This window comes from Triturus cristatus, chromosome 4_1 (genome assembly GCF_964204655.1).
Source record: "Triturus cristatus chromosome 4_1, aTriCri1.1, whole genome shotgun sequence".
Classification (NCBI taxonomy): domain Eukaryota; kingdom Metazoa; phylum Chordata; class Amphibia; order Caudata; family Salamandridae; genus Triturus; species Triturus cristatus.
In genome coordinates, this window is record NC_140585.1 from 285061471 (window position 1) to 285083281 (window position 21811).

The 21811-nt window shown below is 46.1% G+C and overlaps 1 protein-coding gene across 1 annotated transcript in view; it reads right to left on the reverse strand.

Moving 5' to 3' along the window:
• The window catches only part of LOC146854285 (protein mono-ADP-ribosyltransferase PARP12-like), a 307738-nt gene that overhangs the window by 131268 nt on the left and 154659 nt on the right, over window positions 1–21811 (reverse strand). The window contains exon 7 of the mRNA XM_085652066.1: window positions 7339–7456. Coding sequence (XP_085508192.1) covers window positions 7339–7456 — 118 coding nt within the window. The remainder of the gene's footprint in view (window positions 1–7338; window positions 7457–21811) is intronic.

Consider the following 21811-nt stretch of genomic DNA (forward strand, 5'->3'; position numbering starts at 1 on the left):
TACACGGGGGTACGACTCGCATGTACACAGGGGGTACGCTCCATACATACATGGGGGTACGACTCGTACGTACACGGGGGGTATGCTCCATACATACACGGGGGTACGACTCGTACGTACACGGGGGGTACGCTCCATACATACACGGGGGTACGACTCGTACGTACACGGGGGGTACGCTCCATACATACACGGGGGTACGACTCGCACGTACACGGGGGGGTTGGCGCGTACTCACGGGGGCTGGGGGGGGTACGGCGCGTACTCACGGGGGCTGGGGGGGGTATGGCGTGTACATACGGGGGCTGGGGGGGGTGTTCGGAGCGTATGCAGGCACATGTCTCCATGGTTGCTATGGGAGTTCGGTGCGGACGGTGTTTTTTCCATACGGTTGTAACATCGGACGCACGGGATGGATCGTGATTCCGCGGTCGGACTTCACTTTTCACATTTGTACGGTAAATCATCCGGGGACGTGTCGGACACATTTTCCGACCCGAGGACGTGTGGGGAATCATTCCCAATGCGATTCGTATGGACTTTTTACCATGCGAATCGTGATTGGCAGTTTGTACGGCACTTGTACGATTCGTACGGTAAAAAGACCGGATACGAGTCGGACGGGGAAATTTTTTACCGGATCGTAATTGGCACCTCAATAACATAGCGCACGTTTGAAAGCACACTTTCACCCAGAAGGATATCTTGGCACCGATTAACAGATGTTTATTGTTACCCAACGGTACTCATTTTATTGACCTCAGAAGGATGCGTTAAGCCACTGGGATTTGAACCTGTGACCATGAGGTCAAACACAGGCTTCCTACAGTGGATGCATTAGTCCACTAAGCCACCAGACCTGGCATGTAAAGTGGGAAAGAAGGTGTCACATGTGGAAACGTAAGAATGAACCCTGCCCAGACAAACCCAACAACATCGCTAGAGGCATATAGAGATGCAATCTGACCATATTACTTTTGCAGGAAGTTCACCTAGGAGGAGCAGAGATGCAAACATGATTTCAAACAGCATCAAATGTGACTACCTGGAGGAAGAATACAAACAGGATCAAGGAGGGGTGCTCTCACTCTCAAGGAGATAGGCTCAGCTTGGGCATAGTTCTAGTGATGTGCAACAGATCATGTACACTCAATGCTTGACCTCAACAGAGTACAGTGATGAATGTTATGAGGATAACCTTATTTTACAAGGGGGATCACCAAGACCGCCTATCACTTTGGCACATGTACCCTAAACATCGCTCTTTGCCCTCAGCACCTCCCACTGCCATAGCCAATGGCTCACTACAGATCTTGTGCTGCACCCAAGAGTCAAAGCACCCCTCTAAATTTACCAATGGATGATGCCATAAGACACTAAAGATGACCTTGTTATTTTAGTCCTCTAAATGATATGGTTTCTTCTCTTCTGTGCAGACCCTAGGCCAGGCAGTGGGGCTTTGAATAAGCTTGGATTCACCAGTGACCGGGAAGAAGCAGTTCTGAAAAATGCCCATGAAATTTATTGCATTGTACTGCAACATGTATATAGCATTTACTGCTATCGAAATGCTTGCCTACTAAGGGGCATGCTACACCATGTAAGGTGTATGGGTTGAAGTGTGTTGTGTTTCTTTTGCTCCTATGTTGGAAATGTTTTCATGTTGTGCAATATGAGCACCAAGCTGCAGTTTTCTTTTTATGGGACACAGCGTTCAAAAATATGATGGATGAAGAAGTGTGAGACAGGTGAACAGATTATGGTTTTCAATAAGTTGGCAGCTTTGAACAGCTCGGCAGGTTTCTTTGTGGTATTTCTAATGATCATAGTCCACTTAAATTGCTACTGCACTGGGATGTTAATTCTGAGATAGTTTGTTTAATGTTTATGTTGTTGAGCAGGAATGGGTTGGAGGAAGACGTGGTGGAGAGGGTATTTAGACAAATATCAATCAAAAAATATTGAGATGAAGAAATATTGACTCTTTAATATCGTGATCCACAAATGTTGTGATGCAGGAATATAGTTGGCAAGAATATCGATTTTCTAAGGTAAGTAATATCGATGCCAAAAATATTGTTTACAAAAATATCTATCTTGCTAATATCAATGTTAATATCATTTACAAAAATATAATTGTTAATAATATTGTTTTTCAATTTTCTTTATGTACTTTAGAATATGTTTTAATTGTATATATTATAAATTGTATAATTATTGTTAATGTTTTTTAGTATAGTTTGTAAGTTTGCAGTTGTTTTTAAATTGAATTTAATTGTTTATTGTCATTTTTAGTGTTGTAGTGGGTTGAGGGGTTTGTACGGGTACAGGGTGGGAAATTTAATTAATTATAATAAATTAATAATTAATTTGTAGTTATTATTAATTATTGAATTGCTAATTAATTATGCAATTGTGTAATTAACTTATGTTTTAAGTTATAATTTAGGTGTGGGCTGTGGGGTTTGTAGGGGTACAGGGTGGGAAGTAAATTAATTATAATTTATTAATAATTAATTTTGATTAATAATTAATTGATAATTCATTATGTAAATTGTTAATTAATGTATTTATTAAGTTATGTTCTAGGTGCGGTTTGTGGAGTTTGTAGGGGATAAGGGTAGAGAGTAAATTCATTATAGTTAATTAAAAATTATTTTTTAATTAGTATTCATTATTTAATTGATAATTAATTGTGTAATTTATTTATTTTCTAAGTTATGTTTTAGGTGTGGGTTGTGGGGTTTGTAGTAATACAGGGTGGGAATTAAATCAAGTATAAACAATTAATATTTACTTTGAATTATTTATTATTTAATTGATAATTAATTATAGTAATTATGTTATTAAGATTTTTTTAAAGTATATTTCAGGTGTAGGTAGTTGGGTTTGTAGGGGTAAATGGTTGGAAGTTCAAAAATTATAATTGGTTAATTATTAGTTATTTATTATTATTGTTAAATTGTTAAATAATTTATTTAGAAATCTGTTTATTGAGATTGCAATCATAATCATACAGTACATCTCATATTGGCAGAGAGCATAGTTACATCTATTGCATGGCAAAGGCTCAGGACACATCACATATAATCTTAACATTTTGTACCAAATGAGTGGCATGTAGCATTGCCTAAGGCTATAGCCTGCGAGGCTATAAGTAAAGCTATCACCACGCGCGGTTTTGCGATCGCATCACTTGTGGAGATTATCATACCGCCGTCTCTGTTGCCAAATGCATACGTATCCCAGTGCACCCCTAAACAGATAGTCAAACATTGCTAAACGCCCCATTCTGCATCTGGGAAGCTGTCTCCTCCACAGCGTAGCAACTAAAACAACATCCAACATCAGCTCTCAACTGAATTCTAGATGCCCCTCCCCTCATACCCCTCTCCTGTCGGGTTTCTCCCCCCAGCCCCCGCCTCCAGGAGTGTCATGTTTACTATTATCCATGCAGCGTCATGTATTGTCATCGGTATCAAAGTAGTTATACCCAGCGTCGTGACACCCCGTCAGGCCAGACAGCCCCCTAGTGTCTAACGCAGCTCTTGCAGCTCACCACTGTCCCCCGCCAGGGTCACCCCATCCGATTGTAGCAGGACCTGCAGCATCTCCCCCTATTGGATGCGATTGGCGTTACCCTAAGGCCCAGTGTTTCCTCCCGCCGAAGTGCCACTTCCTCCGCCTTTGCCGAGACCAGAAAAGAGCCGCGCCACGCCCGCACATGCGGTGCAGCGTCTGCCTTCCAGCGCTTAGTGATAAGTCGCTTCGCCACTATGATCCCCAGATCTATAAAACAAGAGGCAACCTTAGCCTGGGGTGGCCTATGAAAGAGGTGCAACAAGTAAGTAGTCCACTCAGAGGGGAGCTCCCGTCCCGCGCACCTGCGGAGCACCCCTTGTATTGTCTGCCAGTATGTGCTCAGTTCCGGGCAACCCCACAGCATGTGAAGCAGATCAGCATCAACCTCCGTACAACGGGGGCAGCATGCATCCACGCGATGGAAATATCTATTAATGGCAGCCGGCGTAAGGTAGGCCCTATGCAAGACGAAGAACTGTATTTGGCGGAATCTCCTATTTCTAGGCACCCTCCTCGGCCCCTGTAGTGCCCTCTCCCATTCTTTATCCGCCATAGGGTGGGCAAGGTCCACCTCCCATTTCTCGCGCAATGCCCCTAGGCTCAGCACCGCATGCGCTCGCAAGGCCGCAGCGAACCATTTAATCAGGTGTCCCCCTCGTCCCATGACATGAAGATATTGCACCACTAAGTGCTGTTCCGGCTCCTCCCGTAGGTCTCCCCAGTGACCTGCCAGCGTCTCCACCAGAGCCCGATGGCGGAGGAACTGGCCCCGCGCTAGCCCCGTCTCCTCCGCAAGGGTCGTGAATGCTAGAAGACCTCCCTCACGGTATAGGTCCTCCAAGGTGTGGATATCAGCCGCATGCCAGTCCCTCAGCTCCGCAGCCCCAAGTATGCCCCGCCCACAAAGGGAGCCCTCCAAGGGTATAGCCGGCGCGTATGGGATCCTGGTACTGGTAAGCCGGAGACTTCTACGGTAGCATGTACACGCCACCACTAACAGCAGTGGCGTGGGCCGCAGAGCACCAGTCGCCGGATGAAAGATCCGAAGGAGCTCGGCCAACGCCAGCGGAGGGTCCTCTGCCGTCGCAGTGTCCTCACGACATCTGTCTGCCAGCCATCGGGCCACCCATTGCAACTGTGCTGCCAAATAGTAATGTTCAAAACATGGCATCGCGAGTCCACCCTGGCCTACGGGGAGACACAGTTTGGGCAGTGCGACCCTGTGGCGCGCCGTTCCCCATACAAAGTCCCGGAGGGAGCACGTGAAGCTCGTGAAGAAGGACGCCGGTATGTAGAACGGCAGATTGGCAAAGTAGTACAACAACCGAGGCAGTACTACCATTTTGACTAGTGCTATTCGGCCGGTGACCGAGAGGGCAAGCGTGCTCCAAAACGCCATCTGAGTCCGGATCGCCGTCACGGCTCGTCCCAGGTTACCCTCCACCAAATCCGCCGGGCGGCGATATATCTGGACACCTAAATAGCGAAAGGTGTCCGGCTGCCACTGCACTCGTACCCCGCCGAGGTGGTAATCAGGGTCTCGAGTGTCGTCTCTTAAATTGTTAAATTATTATGTAAATTGTATAATTATTATGCTAAGTGAAGGTCTTGTCCCATAACAGTATCAATGGCCTCTATTTCTTGTTCTATTGGGGGTGGTCAGAAAGGATTTTAAAAACATTTCATACAGATGCAATTTCTCATGCAAAATACATGCTTAGTGGTTAAGGGGCCGATTCCGATCCGGGTCGGAAGGGCACCGAACGCGATCCGGCCGGAAAAACTATGAGCCATATGCCTGTTTTTCGCCTGACTCGTACAGCTGTACGAGCGAGCAGGTAAGATGCGAGCTACGTGAAATTCACCGACCGAGTCGTTTCCGGGTCCGAACCGCTCCGTACGTCTTGGTCGTAAGCTAACCATGGCGTGCAATGGATGCGATTTACGACCGAGTCAGTACGATGCACGCGTCAGACAGCCGGTGCGAGCCGGAGAGTCCGGCTCGCAAAACATTCGGGAAGTTGCCTTTGGGGGTCTGCGTCGGACCCCCTGTCACCCGCAGCCCTACGACTCGGACACGGGGGAGACCCAAGGGTCCCCCCAACACAGGCATGTACGGTGCGGGTGGCACCGACGCGTACCCACTGTAGGGGGCGCCCTTGTGCAAGACGTACCCATTCAGTCAATGGAAGCCCATGTACGCGTCGTACAACCGGCTCCCATTTACTTCTATGGGAGTCCGACCGAATCGAGTCCGGCAGCATTCGGCCGCATCGTACTCGCTCTGTCGGACTGCAGGACTCCAGCTCGGTCGGAAAACACTCCGGGTCCGGCTCGGTCGTTGTGCTTTGCGACCCGGATCGGAATCGGCACCTAAGTGTAATATAGACTGATCATGCTTACCCTTATTTTGAGTCTTTCATGGGTCATGCGTGTCTGGAGAGTGGTGTCGTCCTATTGTGACACTCTTTTGAGGGGAGGAAAGTCATTAGATACACATTTCAAAAGGACTTTTTCTTATTCTAAAACATATAGGTGATGGTTCTCTAGTTTGGTTGCATTTAAGGAATGATATTCCCATATGTAAATACTGTCCAATCTAGACTCGGAAAATTATTTCTCAGTAAGGCTGTACAATATTATTGTTCCTTCACTTCTTGCGGGTCATAAAACCTTTATTGGCCATGTGTTCTTGGTGTCAGAATCCTGTTTTGTGATAGATGATGCACCCATCAGGCTGAGCTCAATTTCTTTAGCTGGGTGTATAGTTCAAACCTCCCGCCAGCGGTCATAACTGGCAATTATTTCGTATGCTGCCATGCTTTAATGTTTAGTTTGAATTTGCTTAGGTGATGCACCCATTTGGCTGAGCTCAATTTCTTTAGCATAATGTATAGCTCAAAGCTACCGCCAGCAGTCACAACTCATAATTATTTTTATTTATTTTACTTTTATAATTTATTTTTATTATTTTTATTTTGTATGCCGCCATGCTTTAATGTTTAGTTTGAATTTTCTTTGGTGATGCACCCATCGACTGAGCTCAATTTCTTTAGCTGAATGGATAGTTCAAAGCTACTGCCAGCGGTCACAACTGTAATTATTTCGTATGCCAGCATGATTTAATGTTTAGTTTGAATTTGCTTGGGGCTGGCGGTATAGTCCAAACAAGACCATCTCTCACTGGACGAACTCATACTGAACCACATATCTCGTGTCAGATTGCTTGGTTACGTTTGTGTACGCCATAATGCTTATCATGCTCATTCCGAACCAACAGTACATTTTAAAGCTCCCATTGCAAAAGTCAGGAATGGCCTGGCCACTAATATCACACTGTCAAACCAAGAGGGGTGGCCATGACTTCTCCTGTCGCTGATGGGCACAGGACGGGCCCGCCCATGGCCCGGGCTTCACCGGGGCATGTCCCTTGGAGCTATATAGCCCAGGAGATAATGGCGGGAATGCAGCAGTATCCTGGGCACTCCTGCTTCTTGGGGCAAAGCAGTCTGGGCTTTGGAGTCCCCTCAGGCCCCACCAACAAGCAACAACAAGCGTAGCGTCTCATGCCATGGGATGTCTCTTGGCGCTATATAGTGCGGGTGGCAGTGGCGGGAATATAGCAGTATCCTGACGCTCCTCCTTGAGGCAAAGCAGCGTCGGACTTGGAGTCCCCTCAGGCCCCACCAACAAGCAACAACAAGCGTAGCGTATGAGAGTGATAGGAGTATAAAAAAATCAAAAAAATCACAGTACCTTGAAAATGGATTTCGTACTTTTGAGAACCAGCTTCAAAGTTCACGACAGCTTTTATATCACTGTTATAAGTAGTTTCTAGGTCCTTTGAAGTAAGTGTTGCTGTATCCTTTCCACCCTGCAGAAGAATACAATATATAAAGAACTGATGCACAGGAGTATTCTTGTATACTCTTTTCGTTGGACAACAGAGTGCATAAAACAACTTATCGGGAACACTAAACATGAACATACAAGCATGAGACCACAGTAACTTATTGCAAGGGCCACTCCTATCTGTGGAACTTCAGCCTTTAACGTATTTGATATCACTTACTGACTGTCCACTGAATGAGATTCAGCCACACAGAGGAAGGCCATCAATTTCCTCGCAGACCAACATAGGGACGAACAGTGCTGAATTTAAAAAAAGACAGGTGTACAGTGCTGTTGAGTGCCGGTGTCATTTAAAAACAAGTATGCCTAGTCTTGTTTCCAGCTAATCCATCCTTTCTTCTCCTCCCTACACTTCCTGTCGCTTTACTTCACCCTTGAAGGTGCTTTTTCATTGCTGCTCCTCCATTTTCTCAGTTTTCCTATCTTTTTAATCTTTCTTCATTCTCTCGCTTGCTGTGGATAAAAATATGTCCATGAAAAATAAGTCCTGATCCCCATAAAGAAATGTCAGTGCCACCAACTGCAAGCACCGGCACAAATTAAGCACTAGGAAAGGGCAGTGATGTTGGAATAAGGTTACAGGAACTGCTGTAGATCCCCTCATAGCATGGAAGATAGATACGATGATTATTGCTGCACTTTTAGACAAATTAACTTGGAAAGTCAATTGTCATGTATAACTAAACCATACATTCAGAACAATGTTAAAGAACTACTGTTATTCTTTTATAATGCCAATCTGTGTTTAGTTGGGTCTAACAGCATTTTGTAATTTGAAACTAACAATACTCTGACTAGGGCACATAAGAAGATTAACAAAGAACCTAATTTCAAAATGATTCTCTTACCTGAGATGTAAAAACATACGTGCTTCTTTTTATAAACTTTAGAAATACTTTAAAAACTATAAATCTCATTTGGAGTTGAAATGAGACATGTTGGCTCTTAATATCTTAATAAGGGAATAAATATTTTTCAGAAAGGTCAAAAGTTGCATAAGCATCCCACCCAAGATGAAATCTCCCTTTTTTATTTGTACTAACACAAGTACAGATAAAAGGTAAACATTCTAAATATCGAGTTTTTAATTTCGACCTACAATAATATCGATTTTGAAATATCGCAGGGGCACAATATCGAAGTCAAGAATATCGATGACCAGAATATCGACCTGAAGGTAAGAAATATTGTTTTTGTTAATATCGAAGTTAGTAATATCGATAGCAAAAATATCGATGTTACTAATATCGATATTTATATTAGTGTTATGTATTTTATTATGTATTTTATATGTTTGTGTTTATATTTTGTGTTAATTATTGTACTAGTTTTAGAATATATGTATAACATTTTTAGAAGTTAGTCATTTTTTTAAAAATTACATTTTGCGTTTTAGTTTTGTAGCGGGTTGTGGGTTTATAGGGGAATAGGGTGGGAAGTAATTTAATTGTAATTAAGTAATTATTTATTTGTATTTATTGGTATTGATAATTAATTGTATGTTAAATAATTATTAATTGGTAATTAATTTTTACTAATTGGTAATTATTTGTTATTAATTGGTAATTATATTAAGTGTATTAATTTATTATTGAAGTGTGTTGTGAGTTTATAGGGCAATAGGGTGGGAAGTAATTTAATTGTAATCAAGTAAATATGTATTTTATTGTTGAGTATTGATGATTAATGTATTGTTAATTGATTATTAATTGGTAATAACTTTTTAATAATTAATATTTTTATGTGTCTGACATTAATTTCTTCATTAATTAATAATTGGTAATTGATTGTCATTAAATTAATATTTATCGCTATTCATAAATAATGTATTGTTAATTAATTATTGATTGCTTAATATTTTTTATTAATTATTGTTTGTTAGTATTGAAAATTAATTATGTATTATTTTATTATTATTTGGTAATTAATTGTTAATAATTATTATTTAATTGTATTTATCATCAATTTTATTGTTAATTATTAAGGGGCCGATTCCGATCCTGTATTTTTTTCCCGTACGACTCGTATCCGTATTTTTTGCCGTACGAATCGTACAAGTCACGTCCGACCCGTGAAGTACGATTCGTACAGGAAAAAGTACATACGGATCGGCCCAATCCGTATGAATCGTAGCGGGAAAAGTTGTACGGGACGCACCCGGACACTTTTCCGTACGAATCGTAAAAATACAGTCCGAGCGTACAAGTACGATCCGGACCGGCTTTCCGATTTTCGTATCGTACGGAAAACGTCCCGTACACGGGGAATGACTTTACCCGCTACGAAGCGAAGTTTGTACGACTCGTATCCCGGGAAAAGTAGTTCCCGGGGTGCGAGTAGTACAGGCATACACCCCCGTGTGTTATGTATGTGCAGTGCATACTCCCAGCGCGTATGTACGCACCGTACCCCCAGCGCGTATGTACGCACCGTACCCCCAGTGCGTATGTACGCACCGTACCACCAGCGCGTACGCACCGTACATACGCGCTGGGGGTACGCACCGTACATACGTGCTGGGGGTACGCACCATACATACATAACGCACGGGGGTGTATGCCTGTACGACTCATGCCCCTGTGGACTCAGCTTTTACGGCTGTTATTGGCTCCCATAAAAAAAGAGCCGTATGGAGTGACGTAGGGACGATTCGTACTTGATGGGCCGTAAAACGCTGCTTACATACGTACGGACGTTGCGTACAGGCTGTTCCGGATCAGATTCGTAGGTATTTTTTACCCGTACGGTCTTTTGTAGGATTCGTACGGAAATAGGCTTTCTGTACGAATCGTACTTCCTAGGTTGTACGGACAGTTTACCGGGTACGAGTCGTACTGAGAAAACGCTCCGCACGACGATTCGTACGGCCTTTTTCCAGGATTGGAATCGGCCCCTAAGTAGTAATAATTTTTAAGTACTTATTTATTGGTATTGTTAATTAATTTATTGTTACTTAATAATTAAATTTCTTTTTTTTTTTTAAAGTATTGTAATTATTAGTAAGTTATTTTTACCCCTACGCTATCCAACACTTTCCCTACTGTTGCACTCTCTGGAGTTGGAATAGTAATTTTAATCTCTACGCTATTAAACACTGTCCCTACTGCTGCACTCTCTGGAGTTGGAATAGTAATTTTAACCTCTACGCTATCCAACACTTTCCCTACTGTTGCACTCTCTGGAGTTGGAATAGTAATTTTTACCCCTACGCTACACAACACTTTCCCTACTGTTGCACTCTCTGGAGTTGGAATAGTAATTTTAACCTCTACACTATCCAACACTTTCCCTACTGTTGCACTCTCTGGAGTTGGAATAGTAATTTTTACCCCTACGCTACACAACACTTTCCCTACTGCTGCACTCTCTGGAGTTGGAATAGTAATTTTAACCTCTATGCTATCCAACACTTTCCCTACTGTTGCACTCTCTGGAGTTGGAATAGTAATTTTTACCCCTACGCTATCCAACACTTTCCCTACTGTTGCACTCTCTGGAGTTGGAATAGTAATTTTAACCCCTACGCTATCCAACACTTTTCCAACTGTTGCACTGTCTGGAGTTGGAATAGTAATTTTAACCCCTATGCTATCCAACACTTTCCCTACTGTTTGCACTCTCTGGAGTTGGAACTGTAATTTTAACCTCTATGCTATCCAACACTTTCCCTACTGTTGCACTCTCTGGAGTTGGAATAGTAATTTTTACCCCTACGCTATCCAACACTTCCCCTACTGTTGCACTCTCTGGAGTTGGAATAGTAATTTTTACCCCTACGCTATCCAACACTTTCCCTACTGTTGCACTCTCTGGAGTTGGAATAGTAATTTTATCCCCTACGCTATCCAACACTTTCCCTACTGTTGCACTCCCTGGAGTTGGAATAGTAATTTTAACCTTTACGCTATCCAACACATTCCCTACTGTTGCACTCTCTGGATTTGGAATAGTAATTTTAACCCCTACGCTATCCAACACTTTCCCTACTGTTGCACTCTCTGGAGTTGGAATAGTAATTATTACCCCTACACTATCCATCACTTTCCCTATTTTTGCACTCTCTGGAGTGAGAATAGTAATTTTAACCCCTACGCTATCCAACACTTTCCCTACTGTTGCACTCTCTGGAGTTGGAATAGTAATTTTAACCTCTACGCTATCCAACACTTTCCCTACTGTTGCACTCTCTGGAGTTGGAATAATAATTTTTACCCCTACGCTATCCAACACTTTCCCTACTGTTGCACTCTCTGGAGTTGGAATAGTAATTTTAACCACTACGCTATCCAGCACTTTCCCTACTGTTGCACTCTCTGGAGTTGGAATAGTAATTATTACCCTTATGCTATCCATCACTTTCCCTATGTTTGCACTCTCTGGAGTGGGAATAGTACTTTTTACCCCTACCCTATTCAATATTTACTGTTTTAGTTAATGTAGTGTATAATTTATTTATTAACACATTTTTTTTGGTTATATATATTTTTTATATTTTTATTTATATTATTGTTGTATGTGTATATTTATAATTTATAAAATGTTTTAACAATTTAAAGTTATTACAATAATTAATTGTAAATATTATTAAGTAGGTATATATATATTATATTTTATATATATGTTTATTTATTCTTTACATTATGGGGCCGATTCCGATCCTGTATTTTTTGTTACCGTACGACCTGTATCCGTAAATTTTTCCGTACGAATCGTACAAGTCCCGTCCGACCCATGAAGTACGATTCATATGTGAAAAATACACACGGATCTGCCCTATCTGTACGAATCAGATCGGGAAAAGTTGTACGAGACGGACCCGGACCCTTTTCCGTACGAATCCTAAAAATACAGTCCGACCATACAAGTACGATCCGGACCGGCTTTCCGATTTACAAATTGTATGGAAAACGTCCCGTACACGGGGAATGACTTGTACATACGCAATGTCGTTGTACGCACTGTACATACGCAATGTCGGTGTATGCACCGTACATAGCAATGTCGGTGTACGCACTGTACATACGCAATGGCGGTGCACGCACCGTACATATGCAATGTCGGTGTACGCACCGTACATACGCAATGTCGGTGTACGCACCCTACATAGCAATGTCGGTGTACGTACTGTACATACGCAATGTCAGTGTACGCACCGTACATACGCAATGTCGGTGTACGCGCCAATGTTGCTGTATGCACCAATGTTGTTGTACGCACCGTACATACGCAATGTCGGTGTACGCACCGTACATAGCAATGTCGGTGTACGCACTGTACATACGCAATGGCGGTGTACGCACCGTACATACGCAATGTCGGTGTACGCACTGTACCTAGCAATGTCGGTGTACGTACCGTACATACACAACGCATGGGGGTGTGTGCCTGTACGACTCGTACCCCTGTACCGTACTGAACCACGGACACTGTAAAACAGCACAAGGAGGGTCTATTCGACTCGCACAACACCACAAAACACGTCTACAGTGCACAAAAAATGGAAATGACTGACCTGGCCACATCCAAACAGGCAAACAGAGGGGCAAACTCATAACCACCCCTTATAACACACCCACCAAAAATTCAAACTGAGGCCCACCCACAAATGGACCAATAAAAAGGGCCCACACACAAAAACCATGAGCCTTTGCAACAGACTCACTGCAGCTAGAGAGCAGACACCAACAACTGCACCCATCCACTTTAACATATACACCTTCACACAACCTACTTCACACATACCCCCTCTTCACATTCTGACCCACACCTTCACATTCAGACCCACACACCCACAACCATCCACACCCTCACCCCACACCATGCCCACAGACAAGAATCCAAAGTTCACAAGGGAGGAGCTGGAGATCCTTGTCAATGAAGTCATCAGAGTCGAGCCACAGCTGTTTGGAACATTGGTCAGACAGACCAGCATAGCCGAAAAATCACGCCTGTGGCAGAGGATCGTCGATCGGGTGAATGCTGTTGCACCCATCAGAAGGAACAGGACTGAATGCCAAGCCAGGTGGTACGATCAGCGGAGGGCGGTCAAGCGAAAAATTAATGACGACTACGCCCAGAGCAACATCACTGGAGGTGGTGGGCCCCGCAGACCAGTACATTTCCATCCCTGGGAGGAGAAGGTGATGGCCCTGCTTCCGCCGGTGGGAGTACATGGACTTCAAGGACTTCCAGAGCCTGGTGAGTACACAAACAACTTATGTAACATGGGGGTAATGGCATCCACATCCCAACTACACCGAATGCACGCAACTATCCCCAAGCACTCACCGGCCAGAACCACAGTAAAAAAATACGCTAATGCCAACAATATGTGTATGCCCCACTGAGAAAGCAAGGCCAAGCTATGTCCCATGCACCACGAAGCACCAACCCAAGAATGGATGTCCGGTATGCTGGGAGCGTGGGTGTCGCAAAACACACTGTTGAACTCCTAATCAGACACAATTGCCATCATCCCATATGGCCCAGGTCCATACCCATGCACCATGCGAAATGCACAGGGATTGGGAAAGTACTGACAAGATAGCTCACACTTGGCCCGGGTGTAGGCAGCACAAGGCCCTCCTGTGACCAGTGCCAACACAAACACCAAGACAACAAGGTCAGATATCTAGGACAGGAACTCACACTCACTGTCATGGCAGCATGCTCCATGGGGGAACAGCTACATCACCTGGGAGCCCCAGTGCCAAATCACACTATTCACACCAGCAGGCCCTGCCACACACACCCCTTACACAAGCAGACACCCCCGGGACAGGCAATGGATTTACCCACTGTCACAATGGACATGTAACACAACAAGACCAATACTTAGCCGAAGAAGCATCCAAGCCAAAAATCTACATGTCAAAGACTCAGGAGAACATATCAATCTGTCCCCCGCAACATACCCATCCACAAGTGAACATTGAGGAGAATGCTAGGCACATACAATTACCTGGAGGAACAGTGCCAACTTGAATGTGTATGAAACATGGATGTTGCATGAAACAGCATTAACATTGTCTGTCTCTCACACACAGGGCAACGTGATGAATCACCCCCCAACAATGGGGGTGAAGAATCACAGTCCCAGGCTCGGAGGAACCTGATCCCGCCGGCAGCGACGCCTCTCAACACTCCGCGAATGACCCCGACCGACCTGGACCCTCTGGTGTCCAAGCCCCTGCAGCACCTGGTTCAGGAACATCTGTGCCAACCACCACCCCCATTCCTGCCACATCCCAGGAGACACCGAGGAGCTCTGCCCGCAGTGAACAACTGAGCCAGTCTGACCAGGAGGGACAAGGTGCGGCGGGCACCCAGGAGGAGGCAGACAACACCGCCACTGCCATCCCTCAGGGGTCCCGTGGACCCGATGTGCCCACAACGGCAGGCCAGGCTCGTGTGGGCAGGGGTAGTGGGAATGGAGGCAGGCGGAGGCGAGAACCTGACCAGCCAGCTGAAGGGATCGGTATGTCACACATAGACAACATCATGTACGCATACCGGCGTGACACCAAGGAGTTCAGCCAGGTAGTGGTGACCATCACAGAGATGAAGAACCAGCAGGCCGAGCAACACGCCAGTCAACAAGAACACCAAGAACGGATGGAGGCAAGACTGGTTGAGCTCCTGGCGGTGCAAAGGGACATAAGCCATTCACTCCGTCGGATCGCTTACAACGTGGGCAACCCTCTCTGTGCCACCAGGCGAAGACCACCACCAGCCACAGGGAGGGAGGTGGAGGAGGATTTGTCTGACCGAGTGTCCCAAGCATCGTCAAGGCCTGCATCTGAGGGTCCCCCGAGGAAGGTGGGTCGTCCACGGAAAAGACCGTGAGAGGCAGTGGCCCATCCACATCTCCCAGGTCACCTGGCCTGGCACCTGGCCTTCATATGCGACAGCATCACCTCATTGACTGACATCATATGCCACATGGACTTGCTGGTCACAGTCTGACCAATGATGCCAAACACTGTGGTCTGGACTCTGATGACTTCAAATGCCAAGGATCCCATCTCCCCCTGTGAACTTTGGATTCTTTGGTCCCTGTATTGCACCTTTTTCTACGCAAAAATAACGCCCCAGACCTATAGTAAAAAATTTAATTATTGAAGTTTTATGTTGCAGTCATTTAGCATGAGTCCACAACATACGTGTGGGGATATGTCGAAGTATGCCTGAGTGTGGAACTAACTCCAGCCATCCATACAATTGGATATGAGTCTGGTTGAGGACACACATGAGTCACAATGTATCACCAAATTCAGACATGGAGCACAATGCTCACCCGTGATGGCCTCAAGCTGCTGAGGGGGGGCTTGCAATACTGCTCAGACAGACCAATTTGGAAGAGTATCATGAAGGTGTAGAGGTAATGGGTCATGTTGAGGTGCCCGGGGAGGGAGTCCCAGGTCTGTTTGGCGAGGTGGGAGAACTATCTCCTGCATGCAGTTTTTCTGTGGATGTGATGAATGGTGGACAGGGCAAGGTGGGCTGCACGGAGTTGGGCCAACGGGGTGTTGGATGACAGACGTCCAAGGTCAGTTTTGGGTCTGGGGTTGTGGACTGCCTCCTGAGTGTGGTTGAGGAGTCTGAAGGTGATCCTGCAGCAGACAGTGAGCCATTGTAGCTATCTCAGGTGGACGGTGATGTGGCTGGGGCGGGGGATGTTGAAGATGAGGTGTGCGGATACACCCTGGATGTGGACAAGTTCGCCTGCAGTTTTGCTGTTGTTCTCCGTAGAGGGCGGTGCTTTAGTTGAGCCGGCTGGTGACGTGGACCTGGGGGACGGTCTGTCTTGCCTTGGAGTGGATCTATCTGTGGATCATTTGCAGCATGCGGAGGGTGTTGCAGCATGAGGTACAAATGTTGGTGAGTTGCATGGTAATTGTGAGCAATGAGTCCATGATGAACACCAGCTTGCGTGCGTGGCCACTGGGTGCTGGTGCGGTGCCCGGGCCGGTGGGACAGAAGGAGTTGACCCAGCCGTAAGGGGACAATCCTCAGATGATGACCTCAGTCCTGTCCAAGTCCAGCCTCAGGTGGCTGATGTTTAGCCATTCGTCAACGGATCTCATGCCTTCTTGAACGTTGGATCTGGCAATGGCTGGGTCTTTGGTGAGGTTGAGGAGCAGATGGGTGTCAATGGCATACGAGATGATGAAGATGTCGTGTGCGCATGTGATGGTGGAGAGGGGGATCATGGAGACATTGAAGATTGTCACGCTGAGAGATGAGCCCTGGGGCATGGGCCAGATGACCCCAGTGTACTACATGCTGCAGGGTGGAGGACGACTCCCTGGGCCTTGCTGGTGAGTTACTTGTTGATTTAATCTTGGGCCCTCCTCTGGATACCAGTGTTGGAGATGTGTGAGCTGACAGTGTGGTAGCACATGGTGTAGAATGCCGTTGAGAGGTCAAGGGGGGTGGTCTCACCATTGTTGAGCAGGGCAAAGTTGTCGTTGGTGGTGGCAATGATGACGGTTGCAGTGGTGTGATTACTGTGGAAGATGGTCTGGTGCTGGTTGCCTGGAGCTGTTTGCGTGGACGAAGTTTTTCAGTTGCTCGTTGAGTGTCTTCCTGATGACATTTGCTGGGTAGGAAAGCAGGGTGATGTTCCAGGAGATCCTGCAGTACTGCCGTACGTTGTTTAAGAAGGGCCTGGGTCTCTGCATGCCTACAGATCCCATGGAATGTGGCAAACTCAAAGGAGACATTCATGACGCGCTGGACATGGGCTTCAAGGATGGGGAATGATGTGGTTGAGATGTTGTGTGTGAAGGGGCCTGATGGAGAGCCAGAGTGGATGGTGCACATGAGGCAGGTGGTGTATTTGCTGCTGACGGGAGTCCAGAACCTGAGGGGGCTTTGTCCTGCGGATAATAGTGCTGTCTGCCTCTGTGTGCCAAGGCTGTCGTGTATGGCCATGAGCTTGTAGTGGTAGAAAGTTGCAAGGGATGTGATCTGCCTTGCAAGGGTGGGGGGTCTTTTGGATGGAGATCTGCTGTCAGTTCACTCACCATGCTGATGAGCTCCTTGATGTCGTGTGTTTTGGTGCCTCAGCCCTATCTGAAGGATCTCCACTTGTCCTTGCTGATGATATGGTGATGGCTGTGTGTGGCGTTTTCCAGGGCTGTAAGGTAAATTATGGTTCTTTGTGTTGCAAGGTTTGCACAAGAGTCTGGCTAGATCTGTGTGAGTCCAGTAGGTCTGCCTTGTCCCAGGTGGCTTAACTGTTGTTGTGCTTCACATGAAAGTCCGTCAATGTCGCAAGATTGTTGGATCAGTTGCTGATCCAGTGTGTGAGGTTGCAGGGTGTGGCGGTGTTGTTGTTTTGAGTGTCCCACACAGCTTGTCTGTGGTGACTCACATCAAACATCTTTGGGGGTTCGGTAGCGGGGAGTGGGGCAGTGTGTTTCTTGTGGGAGACGTGGATGCAAATGTTGATGGACCAATGATGGATGGTGGTGTGGTTCTTCCCCAGCAAGAAGTTACTGCCCCCAGCCACATGTAGCCTGTGGAGCTGAGGGCGTGTGTGCAGATGTATGTGTTGATGGCTTAGCGGAATTGTGGATGTAGACCTGGAGATCTGTAGATGAGTGTTACTCTAAGGGTTGCCAGGGGGTTTGTGCGAATCCGGATTTGTAACTCTGAGGGTGTACCTGTGAATAAATTGCAATTCATCCTCCGTGATTGTTGGTGGCATCCCTGCGGGTGAACTTGTATCCGTCTGAGATGGCAAAAAATAGAGTTGATGCACACGCTTTAAAATAAATGAGTAATTCAATAAATCAGATGCAGCGCAAAGCTTCCGTTCTTCTCAATTTATTAACGAAATTCTTCCACTCCCCAACGCGTTTCGTCGTTTGGAGGGGATTAACCCATACGACTTCCTCAGGGCTGGAAGTGACACAAATAACAAATGTATAGAAAGATGGCGGCAAAAAATACACAGAAAAAATAACACATAGTTCCTATAACTGAGAGCAAAAAAATAAACAGTTCGAAAAACAGGCAAAATTATAAGTCAGAGTTAAAACATAGTGTAGAAATAACAGTGTAGGACATAAGTCCTAAACAGCATACTTTTGAGGAGCACAAAACAGTGGTGATATCAGTGAAACAATACCTCTAAGAAAACTACTCACCAACCCGTGTGAGTCTCATACTACTAACAGTTATAAGAGAATTATCTGTACCTTAATTATTTGAAGAACTGCAAACCTACAACAATACAAATGACTCAATATTAGTCGTTGCGTCACACATGAGGCACGATCAATCATGAGACCCATGAAGTCAAAATAAATACCTGTTGAAACTGGATAGTAATCATACGTTCAAATACCACATCTAGATACAGCCAAATCATAAAGTGGCCATCCGAGTAAAAGGCCTGAGTAGAAAGCGTCTGAGATGGCAATGAGGAAGTTGCGTGCTGAGGATGCTTTTGTCCAGGTTACTGTCATGAAGGTGATGTGTGGGTCTGTTGTGTTGAGGAGGTAACAGAGTCCAATGGGGTGCTGGTGGACGGAGCGGGTGTGGAGTAGGAGGCACATGACCCGGTTGTTCTGACAGGGTCTGGTAGGCGGGGCAGCGCTGTGTAGGCAGTTGGAGTTGCACACTCAGCATGTGAAGGTGTCGTGTGCGCTTAGGGGTTGCCTGATAGCAGGCGGTTGATTGTCTGGAGTACATTGCTTGGAGGGGGGCTGCAGCATGAGCCTGTTGTGTGACGTGGGTCATGCAAAGACCAGAGGGTCGTGCACTGTGCACGTTGCAGGCGCAGACGGTCCTGCCTTTGGCACGGCGTTGGCGCAACAGTGGCACAGACAAGCTGCTGGCTGCATTTAGAATGGATGGAGGGGGAAGGGAGGTGCATTTTGGAGGCATGTGGGTTGCAGAATCAGGGCACTCGGTGGGGCGGTGCCGCAGGTGAGGCAGCAGCAGGTGGAAGGGGTGAGAAACTATGCAAAAAGTAGCACACAAAGACAAGGAGGTCATAAAGTCACAGTGCAACAAGTGTATGTAAAGGAAGGAGTGTCAGGTTACTCATGGGTCACTCCGAGGAAATGTATGAACAATCACCAAAAATGACGGCCACAGGATCAGGCAACAAAATGCGGAGCTGCGCACAGGAGACACACCATCAGCAGGCTTTCACGTCCCGTTGTGGGGATCAACCTGCACAAATACATACACAACCAGGTACTTCATGACCAATAGATATTATTAGCCATGAAGAACTGCATGCATGTAGCCAAACTACACATACACCCATATGCTCAATCTTTGACAATTATGCCATAGATGACAACTGGCAAGCGATCTGCAGTGACAGAGATGAGGCACTTTGGATTGTGCTGAACACCTTTATTCCACAAATTCACACAAAGGGAAATGCATCCATATGAACAGACTCACAGGTCAGTTGACATAACATGTGGGACATACGCTGGACCCCCCCTTCACAACACGGATGATGTAAATCCCAATGAACTGGCACACAAGTTAGGGGGATGAGCCAAACACATTCTGCTGCACACGGAGAGGCTGCAATTCCCCATAGAGCCTGTTGTTGTGATGTCCCACACTATGTCCACCTGTACCATCCGCAATGTTTCAGAGGCAAGGTTTACACACATTGATGTCTTAATCAGACTCCACACTCCACTACAGATGACTGACAAGAAGGGTGACTATCATGTCATGGGAGTGATGCTACATGTGATATGCTCCATGGTGAGAAGACATGTATGCATGGTACCACAACATGCACAGGAGCAGTCCCCACACATTCCCAACCCGTACCACCAACAAAAAGCCTTGCTGCAATCCTTACCCAAAACTGACATTTCCACATGTCCGTGCATGGAACGCTGATTCTGCACACGTTGCAATCCTCATGAGGAATAGCAGGACAACGATGACACGAGCAGACAACAGGCACAAAAACCTGGGAATGACAGACACACAAGAAGTCACCTAAAACAAATCTCCCCACATACATGGTCATTTACAAAACATGAACAATGTTGGACACATGCAAATTTCAAAGAAAGTCTCTCCGCGAAACTGTGTGGCATGACATCATCACTCGAGTGACACATCAGAACACACATCAAAGTCAGTTTGCATTCAGTCAGCTGGACACACACATTGCAACACATGCCACTCAATGCTACAAGCTTGCACACTCATACCCAGTGACTCCCCATTATGAGAAGAAGTTCCATATGAGCTGACTCCGGATATCATCCTCCTCCTCCTCATCACTAGCCTCGTGACCAAGCCCTTGATCCTCCACGGGTGGATGTTCCTGCTCATCCGAATCCAGGATGAGTGGCACTGCGTTCTGAACTGGCATGTTGTGCAGCATGCAGCACATGAGGAAGATTTGGCAGACCTTCTCCTGTGCATATGGGAGGGACCCGCCTTTCTTGTCAAGGCACCGGAATCGGCTCTTCAGGAGGCCAAACGTCCTCTCAATCACTCGCCTGGTCTGCCCGTGTGCATTGTTGTACCGGTGATCTGCAGCTGTTCTTGGGTTGTGGAGAGGTGTCAGCAGCCATGGCATGTTGGGATATCCAGAGTCCCCTACATGGAAACATCATGTAAATAAGTGGGTCAGGAGATGCCGTAAGAGCCAAAGATACCGCAACACACAGGACAAACAGAGTATACCCACCAACAAGACATGCTCGTTCGTTGTGCAGCCGCAGCACCATTTGTGGCACCATGCTACGCCTCATGATGTAGGCATCGTGTGCTGATTCTGGAAAACGTGCACAGACATGGGAAATCAGCATGTTAGCAAGACACACCACAAGGGCATTTATTGAGTGGTAATGTTTTCTGTTGCGATAGGCTTGCTCCTGTGCCTGTGGTGGTACCAAAGCCACATGTGTCCCATCAATGGACCCAATTACATGGGGCATCCCACACAGGGCATAGAAATCACCCTTGACATCTGTCAACTCCTCAGGAGTAGGAAATTTGATGAATTCATCAAGGTGCTCCAACAAGGCTGCCAAAACATCACGCAGGAGACGGCTGAACATTGTCTGTGACATCCCACCAACATCAGCTATGGTCAATTGAAACTTACCTGTGGCAAAAAAATGTAGGGCTGCCATCACCTTCATCTTGGGGTCAGCGCAGTAGGATACCTGTGTCACGGTTGGAGGTGTGGTGCCAGCTTGTTTGTCAAGTCCTCAATCAACTGACGAGTGAATCTGTAACGGCGTATGCAGGCACATTCCCTCATTGCAGCCAAGTCTGGCATTGTTCTTGGGACAGGCGGTGCCCTGCA